This window comes from Cariama cristata, unplaced genomic scaffold (assembly GCF_000690535.1).
Source record: "Cariama cristata isolate BGI_N322 unplaced genomic scaffold, ASM69053v1 scaffold35337, whole genome shotgun sequence".
Classification (NCBI taxonomy): domain Eukaryota; kingdom Metazoa; phylum Chordata; class Aves; order Cariamiformes; family Cariamidae; genus Cariama; species Cariama cristata.
In genome coordinates this window covers 5,440-15,272 of record NW_009627755.1, presented here as the reverse complement: position 1 = coordinate 15,272, position 9,833 = coordinate 5,440, and the positions used below count along the sequence as shown (strand labels likewise).

The following is a 9,833-nucleotide window of genomic DNA, read 5'->3' as shown; positions in this document are numbered from 1 at the left end:
TATATATATATAAAAAAAGTGGCAATTTTCTGTAATTAAAAAAAAAATCAGGAAAGGATGCAATCATCCAGGTAATTGTGAGTTAACTGATGCCCTGCATCGGACAGTCTTGTCAAACTCATGCTGGTGAAACTGAGCTCATACCAGTCAGTTTACTGAAATACTTGTCTAGCATACATATATTTAAATCAAAACGACATTTGGCTAAAGGATGAGTGTAAGAAAATAGATTTTTGCACGCTACAGCAAAAGACCTGCAGAGGGCCACAGTATAATAAGCTTTAAAAGAGTCTGTGGTACAAGAAATTCAGCCTCATGACCTCTTTGCTCAGAACACTGGTGGAGTATTCTGCATAACTGACCATATGCACGGTTTACATGGGTTTGTGTAAGCAATGCTAGGAGTGTCTGCACTGCATGTTTTACTAGACATTTATGGTTTAAGACCTCTTTTAGCTCCTATGGAAGGCAGCCAACAAAGATGTTTTCAATAGTTAACAAGGAACAGAAATTAAATGACGAGTTGCTGGTTTTAAGAAGCTGAGTCATCATTGTTTTGAAATATGGCACCATATGGATCACTGTTAATGCGCTTGTAGACAAAGTGAAAGACCTGGGGTTGCGGACGGCTGTGCAACTCTGCTTTAATTTTCTGAGGGTAGGTATCCTCTGTCAGTTGCTGCCAGGTGTCGTCAATAAAAAGAAACAGGCTATATTCTTCTGGATTGTCCACTTTAAACTTTTCAGCACAAAGCTGACATACATCTTCGGTAGTGATATATGGTCTTACTAGTAAGGTCTTTCCTGTACATCCACTGTTAACTTCTTGGAATGCAACACGAAGGTAGTTCTGTAAAATGAGAAATCAGAGATCAGAAACTCAAAAAACCCCAAAAAATCATCATCTGAAAACTGAAGAATCACCAACAAACACCAAGCCTCTCTGCATTCTAGTTGTGAAACACACACCAGTGAGTCCTGTACACGGCCACTTTGTGAATGGCAACATTGGTGGTAAAACTGTGGCAAGCCTGTGGTGGGCGTAACAGAAATTCCTATACCAACATTCTCCTTTCCTTTGCTTACATTCTAACCCTGCAATTAAGAGCAAACAGATACAGCCTTAAAGCCACGTGGAAAACACCAGTGGTGTTAATGGAACTTGGTATTTGGCCTTACTAGGAAACAAAATGCTGTGAAGCAAAATAAATGTCTGAGGCAGCACGCCCAAGAGGTGATGCTGCCACTGCCAAGTTAATCCTAGAGAACAGAAGCTTCACGCAGTATGTTAGTCAGAATGAAAAAGGAAAACAAAAAACCCTCTGCCAGTGGTACACAAGGGTGTTGATCCACAAGTTACCGCACAATAAACTGTTTGTGCTCTTATGCTGCAGTATACAGAAGGTAATCCATCCTCACGCAGGACATTTTCATCGCGTAAGCCGTTGGCAATTTGGTGCCTGAGCCTGATGTAACCAAGTTTCGTGTGAAAGCATTTTCTTTTTTAAAATAAGGCTTAAAGGGATGCTGAAAAAAAATTTACTCTGCAGCTTCAGAGTAAATCCATATGATCTTGAGGCAAAAGCTGGATCTTTTTTCTCTGTAGAAATTGACACATGCCCACAACTCTGCTAACATGGACAAATTCTAAATATGCCCTGCAAGGACATGCATGTCTACCTTTCAAAATGTATTTGAAAAATAACACACACAAAAAAACAACCACAACAACTTTGGACACATGAACGAAACAGCCTGCTGTCACTTTTTTTTATTTAAAGAAATTAACTGCAATTAAAGACTAAAAAGCAGTAAAATTAAAGGAGGTGGAAAAAAAAATGACAGTGAGAAAGACCTGTTTATTGACTGAGCTGGTATCTATGTTTGTACGCTGAATAAATTAAGCATGCTAAATAACAATGATAAACATCTACATTTCATAAAAAAAAGCTGCTAAAAGCTAAGACTGAAAAGAATGTTCATATGACTTAAGTTCCAAAGAGCACTCGTGTCTTTAATAAAGTATTTTTTGATAGCTTGCAGACCTAAGCTTTACAACAGCTTTTAAACCATTTGGGACTGAACCTGACTGAATAGAACTAATCCATTTTTGTTACCCAGTGTGAAGATATCATAAAAAAAAGAGCCCTAAATAAGGCAAAACACAGTACAGTTTTAGTTTCTAATGTAGTTAACACACAGAAGACCTGTTTCTAAATGCATGTGCTTTTAGATGGACAGGATTCCTTCAAGAAGAGACTGAAGTTTGTACAAATGCCTGTAATGCGTGTACGAAGTATCAAAATTATTTAAGCAGTATCAGAAAGTTGTATTTAATCAAAGTTATGGATTTTTTGCCTTTCCATCCTTTTGAGGGAGGGAGGGAGGGAGGATGAAGGCCTTCCAGGGCCCAAAAGCTGATAAGGCTTCAAGACTGCATCACTGAAATGCAGCGATCGCATCCTGGTTCAATGTGGGAAAGGTAAGTTGAGCTAAAGTTGCATTACACATTGGTTGTAGGGAAGGTGCTTCATTTCAGGACTGCAGGATGTGGAAAAAGGAGATGGAAAATTGGTGTTCTGAGCAGACAGCAAAATGCCTGAATTTGTTCCAAGCATAGCCTGGAAATGGTGTGGTCTTACTGATCCAAGGCTCTCTTTTGAAAGAGACAACAGAAGGAGAACACTGGACACACTCAGTGCCAGCTCTTCCCCTCCGCCCCTGCATCTTCCCGCATCCAGCTGTACAATTAGCTTGGCTGAAGTTCATTTGCTGAGGAAGAGAAGGTGAAATGGAATACAAGATGCTGCTGAAGGAATGTTCTGTCATTTAGTCATCCAGCAGAAATACAAGTTGATGAATTTTCCCACGAAGAGTGTAGTGTTTTGCTAGAAAGAAGAAAGACTGGAGCTACGTGAATCTGACACCTAACTACAGATAAGCAGAATATAAAATGGATCCTGGTAACATGGACTAGCTTTGTGCACTGGCTGTAGTCTGGAATTTCTGTTAATAAGTTCTCCCCTTCCTAAGGGAGACAAGTTGTGGAAGACTGCTTCTTTTCCCAACTCCTCCTGTTCAGTGTTGTGCTGTAGTTGTTTGCACTGACACTGATAAAGCAGAAGGGGCCGCAACTGAAAGGTTTCGTTATCTTCTGATGACCCCACCCCTTCATTTCTCAAGTTCTGAACTACATTATGTCTAATTGATGGTTGTCATTAGCCTCTCTGGCAGCTTTGAGCTGTGGCATGAACTGTAAACAACTGAACACAAAGAAGTAAATCCTTTCTTCTCGATTCCAACATCTTCCCTGCTTCAGTCCATGAACTGATGCATCTGAACAGACAGTCAACAGCATACTCTACGAATGACATGCAGGCCTGGTTTTAAAAATGAAGTAATCCCGACTGTTTTGTTATTCTTCAGTTGAAGTTACTGCCCTACTCTGAAAGAGCAGTAAGAAATGGAAGGGAGGGGAAAAAACACAAACAAATATGAAGACATCCATAGCATAGAACTCTACTCCTTGCTTAAACTTTAAAACTGTAGGCAAGCTTTTCTCCCACCTCTCCTCTCTATTACCTGCTGTATCCCACCATTAGCTACTGGGTAGTTGTGCTGATTTATACCACTGGAAATCTGGATTTGCTCTTCTTAACAGTAAAGCATTCAAAGAAGCTGAATCTAAGATATGAATTAGTTTGTCCTTGCTCTGCAAGACTTAAATAGAAGGGAGGGTGGGAAAGCTCCATTATTTAGTGTTTTCCTTAGACCATCATAATCAAACTCTATTATAAAGTGCAAAGACTTGAAAATCAATGCAAATTTGCCAGCCATATTCTCAGCCCTACTTCACTCCACTTATCTTGTGGCCCCAAGGGAATCGTTATGAATCACACCTCTCAAATGGGGATTTCCAACAAAACAATCATCCCCTGTTTTTCTCTTCAGCCCTGAACTCTACCTGAAAATCATCAACTGAAGGTATGGTCCTGTTAGTTGTCCTCCTCTTGTGCCATTGCCGGAGAGTATCTCTGGCTTCTGAACTGAGCAGTCGGGCAGCTTGTTCTTCCTGGAAGTTCTTGATCAGTGAAAGTGCTCCATAAGCACTTGTCAGGTAATAGCCTCCTGTGAAGGACAGCAAGGGAAGAACTTCTCAGAGTGGTCACAAACACCCTGCTAGTTCCCACTGGTCACAGACAGAAGTACAAACACTTTTTTTTATCTATCTATCTATCTATCTATCTATATATATCTGTCTATATACACACACACGTATATACACATATAAGAGTTTCTGTATTTTATTGCCGAAATATTTATACATAAAGAAAAACAGCTCACTGGCCTGCAAAATACTGGATCGTGTGTTCTCAGCTGCTAAGAGACATGCAGTGGTTGCATGTGCTCCATGTTATCAAGTGGTGCAATAGTATCTAACTCTGGGTCCACTAGTGCTGGGGATAGCCGGTTACTTAAATGACTGGTGCCACTCCTTTACTCTCAAGTGTTTTTAGAAGAAAACTCATGTTCCAGCTTTGTAAATGATTTCCAAACAGTGATTTGTTTTTTCCCAAGCTTGAAGCGTGGATGAAATAAACATAGCTGTTTAAACAAAGTAAAAGACAATCTACCCCTGTTCAGGAACTTAAAAGCAATGACCCTTCGTGGCAATAAAGCAACTGAGTGTGTGATTTGTACCCTGGAAGCATCCCAAAGAGTTTGTTTTTGTTTTTAGAAGGAAGACTGTGTTTGTCACCTTTTTAGTGCTTCCCATAATGTCTAGCTAGTTGAGGAGGTGATGTGTACAGTCCTCCATACTTCACCTTTCTTACATGAGTGGAGAACAAATTAAAGCCACAAAAGAGTTGCTGATGTACAAAAGAAGCCGCAGGTCACAAAGGAAAAGGAGTCTCAACAGGAGTTCACAGTCCTCAACAACAAGGAGAAACAAAAGACATGCTGTCATTTATTTCTCTTGCCCCCCCCGCCCCATCCTTTTTTTTTTTTTTTTTTTTTTTTTTTTAAGTACACTATTTGAGTGGGAGTGTCCAATTAAAGGCAGCACAGTCTCTTCATGGAGTCACTCAAAGATGCATTCTATGCTCACAGTACTATTTTCTGTATTACTGAGAGCATCCTCTTGGCCTTTAGCATTGCAACAAGTTTAATACAGAAAATGCAGGCAAGACCCATGGGACAAACTGGACAGTATATTACATTTGAACTGCACAACCCCAAGGCACTAAATTTTTCCTGCACAGTATGGTTCAGCTGGTGCCAAAGACAAGGCCCAGTCAATGGATAAGACTTCTTTTGCTGCATGAAAAACAATGTGACTTAGTAGTCCAGTAAACGTTTCTGCCTTTCAAGCATGTTAACTATCTCCAGCTTCACATCTCAAGTATTTTCCATGCTAAGATTCCTGAACAATGCACTAGAGGATGCTCTGTACACAAATAAGCGAACAGACTAGTGCCAAATTGGAGGAATCCTGGCATGATTTTCTCATGCATACCAGCATGTAAGAGGCTACAGCAATTTCAGCAAGCCAAGAGATAGCCGGAATGGGAAACACACACATATACTTAAACTCACAGCTGAGCTTGGTCACAAGATAGATTCTGGTGCCTACCAAGGGCTTGCAGAATACCTCTTTGTTAAAAACACCACCATGAGAACAGAAAGGAGGGAGATTTCCTTGCCTCTAGTGGACTTCAGCCATCATTCAAGAGTGCCTTAGGAAACATACTCCTAGAGCTCATACAAATACTTTGTGAGAAGCAAATACTGGGAGGAAACAAAGATCATCAAGGGGGGCAATATTCTCAAAAGCACTTTCCCCAGGGGGGCAGAGAATTCCCTCAGAAGTTTTTACAAAGCACCTAACCCAAGTCCCATTATGTCTCTCACAATTTAACTGAATGCTGCGGCCCTATAAATACTCCCAGGATATTTCAGGCACAGAAGGATAACCACATTGTGGGATGCCTCCCACTTCTTAGTTGAAAACAACACACTCCCTCACCTCATAAGGTAGTATACACATGAGTAGATTCCCAGGTCACTCAGGCCTGTACTCTGCAAGCTAACCAGCTTTCTCTTACTTTAAGGTGGGAAATAGTTATGAATTCTCTTGTTACACTACCAACATTGTTGACTTTAGGACTCCCCTTGAAAGGATTTCTACTCAAATAAGGTTAACAGCAACTGTGCTGTGAGGAAGAATCCCCCTTCCCTAGTTCTTCACTCAATTCTACTAAAAATAAATAAAGAGATTACCTTCTCCATGCAGCAAAGATGGATCCAGCAATTCCATCATGTATTCAATTTCAGTATCCAGCTCCAGCATATCGCACTGGGCTAGTACGTATGTCAACACAGGCAAGAAGTCATCAGCTCCATACAGCCTCCCTGGGTTGAAGGGAACACAGATAGTGATAGATAAACCGCAGCCTTTTACCAGCTTCAGTGTTTGAAAGCGTTATTTTACTGCCTTCACTGACCAGTACGTTTGTATTACTCTAGAGCCTCCTGTTACCAAAGTGCAGGAAAGAGAATGTCATCTGACACTCGCTGGACAGGACACGAACACCAGCTTCATCTTGGACTTCTAACAAACACAAATCTGATGATCCACACCGTGAGGCATGCAAGGGAATTTAAAGACTGGGCCCACCTTGGCAGCAGCTCAACTGGTGAACTCACAAAAGGCTGCCATGCCAGTCTGGCCTGACCTCCACCTGCACTTGTAGCACTAGCTAAGAGATGACAAATGGGCATTTTCTTTATACATGCAGGGATGGCATCCACTTTCTGGAAGAATCCAGTCACAAATACCAGTTTCTGAGTCTGAATCCCAGCAGAGAAGTCTGAACTAAGAGCCTATGAGATTTGACATGAAAACTCAGCTCATTTCCTTGACAGAGCATAGTTGAAAAGACCAGTGAGCAAAGCCTCTTACCATTCCCATCATGAAGCATCATCGGCAATGCCAGCACACAGCTAACACACAGAGATTACGCTGTACCTAGGTCTGTCTGTGCTATCACTTTTACTGCATTTAAACTTTGTGTTTAGAAAATACTATGTGGCCAAATCTCTGGGTCTGGCCAAACCGTGTTCATTGTAGAACTGGTGTGATGGTCACTTAAAATCACCACGAGCAGGAGCCAACTTAAACTTCGGTGAAACTCCAGATGACTGAAAGGCTGGTATCTAAAGTTACACCAGCTAAGGCATACCCTCCAGGTATTACACTATTATCTGGCTGAGAGTAGATGACAAAGCAGATTCTCCAACAGTTGATGGCTCAATGCCATGTTTTACAAACCCCACATGACAAAACAAGACAACCCAAGGAGCATTTGCCACATCTTGGCCCAAGCCTCTCACTCCAACAGTTAACTGGCAGCAGCCTCTGAATATTTTCCTTCTGCATTTTGGAAATATGTTACTCAATGTGATAACAAGGCATGGAGAAAAGAGTTTACAGCACTTCAGGCCAAGATTCCTATATCCATTTTAAAATGCAGGATTTTGCACAAAAATAAAAAGCTGGGCAGGAGCTCGGACCTAAATCTTGCAAAAGTGCCTGGGGGGCTTTACCAGCCACAAGCTTGCACCATTCATCTCAAATCTCAAAAGAAAGTAGGCATCTTGAGAAGCACCAGACCCAGCTGTACGTTCAATGCTCATTTAGAAAGAAAACTGACAACAACCTGCAGCAGCTAATACTTGCTTAGGGGAAAAAAAAAAAATAAAATCTCCCACTACGACCAGCGTTGCTTCACCTTAGCTGGTGACCTACCACAGTAGCGTATGATAAGATGTCAGGCAACAGAGTTGCACCTATGAATTCATGCCATCTAGCATAACGTTTTAATTGTGCCACTGACTATGCAGCATGTCTTAACTGTTCTATAGTTCCATTTCATTATCTAGGTTTCAAGGTCACTTTTGGACTCTTGCTACAGTGTAGAAATAGATGTTATTTCTGTTCCAAAAACATGAAAGATTTTTAGTGTCCAAATGAGAACGTTCAGGGGCACAGTAAGCTGAAAATACTGGATCAGAGGCTGCTTTCCTCCACCCATTAACAGAGAGACCTTGTAGTTCTCATACTGCATATATGCTATTGAATTACTATAGCTAAATACAGGGTGTTACCTCTATTACAACTTCCAGAAAAATACTCATTTAGAACCAGCGTCAAATTCAAGGCTCACACAACAGCCTTTCTGACAGCCAACTTCAAAAGCCTATGGCTAAGCAAAGCTGTTTTTTCTCAAGTTGCTTCACAACTCTGCTTCACACTGAATTTGTAACATGTGCTGCCAGATGCATCAGAGATATCAGGAAAGAAGTAGAGAGGAAGAATCCCTTTCAAAAGGGCAAATACAAGAGCTCCAGAGAAGGAGACGTAGCTGCAGAATCAGGTGGTCTGATTTCCTCACCGAAAGACAACCCCATGTCTGGAATATCGGTGAACTTGAACCACAAGAAGCACCATACCTGAGTTATTCTCCATAACAGTGTAAATCAATTTGCAAACTCTCAGCAGCAGCATGACTTTCTTTTCAGGTGAATACATTTTCTGCATGGTCATGAACTTGACTTTAATCTTTTCAATGTCCACAAAGTCTGGTGTTGGAACAAACACGCCCAGTTCCTGAGGATTCCTCTGCCGCACCAACTGCAGGTTTTCCTTTAGCTGTTTCCAAGAACCATCTGCAGTATGAAATTCTTTCAACATCGCTTCAATGTGGCCCTTCAACGGCTTCAGAATGCACTTATGCATGGCCTTCTCCAGGACAACATCTGCAATGGGAAAACACAAGTCCAGCTGACTTCCTCCTCTACAGCAGAGCCAGTATTAATATAACCATTCCCAAAAGAGACACTGTAGAGCAAAACCTACTTGCTAAGGTCTATTTATTATTCAAGCTGAATTTCCAGATGTTCATTAACAAGAAAACAAAAGGCAGAGCAGAATCTGTATTCCATTTTGATTTATGGCAATTTGGTAAATACGAAAAAACCCCACAAAGACAGACTACAGACTGTCACCAAGAAAAAAAGCAAGTTGCGGTTCCAGTTAACTTTTTCTTTTGTTGGCCAGAAGTCTCCATGTTTTATTTACTTTGAGCTTTGACTTTAACTCCCAAACTTAAACACAGTCAAAACCATAACTTTTTTCTGCTTTGGCATGAAAACCCATCCTTTTTGCATAGTTTCCATCAGAAACTATAACTCAACCAAGGTCTCCTAAAACTTGGCTTAACTTTGTCAAGATCTTTATGAAGCTGGACAGATTATGGGCTTTAAACTATAAATGAAAACCAAGCTGTGTTTGTCCAGCTTCAGATTTCATCATGCAAGCTTATATACAGCTTTGTCATCAAGTTTGAAGTTCTTTGTTTGGCAATAGTATGCACGTGGCACAGTAACCACTAACTTAGTCTTAGGGTTTTTTTTAATTCTTGCTCTACTCAAGTTTTTCTTTAACACTCATTCTCCATTTTCAAAGCATAGACCACATCAGAGAAAGCTCTTTGATAAACATTTTTCTCTGCAAACCTTTACTTTATAAGCTAATTTCTTCTCCCACTCAGCGTCCCTATGGCAACACAGATTACACTAATAATTAGCTTACATCAATTATTTGTACCATAGAGAACTCCCACAAGCACAAAACAAACTGGGGACCCTTCAGCCGCTGCACCAACACCCTGACGGTGGGGCAGGACCAGAGCCTAGAGTAGGCAGATGTACTGGGCGAGCACAGGGACCAAGAGCAGAAAGAGGACTGCATCGCTGCCAGATGACACATT

The 9,833-nt window shown here is 41.0% G+C and overlaps 1 protein-coding gene across 1 annotated transcript; it reads right to left on the bottom strand.

The window, feature by feature from the left end:
• Positions 1–379: 379 nt before the first annotated feature.
• Positions 380–8,820, bottom strand: LOC104165034 (ras and Rab interactor 2; the record flags this gene model as incomplete). Its single annotated transcript, XM_009704545.1, has 4 exons — positions 380–850; positions 3,965–4,128; positions 6,283–6,414; positions 8,515–8,820. Coding segments are annotated over 4 exons (920 nt in total), but the record flags the coding sequence as incomplete, so codon positions are not given.
• Between the last annotated feature and the right edge of the window lie 1,013 nt (positions 8,821–9,833).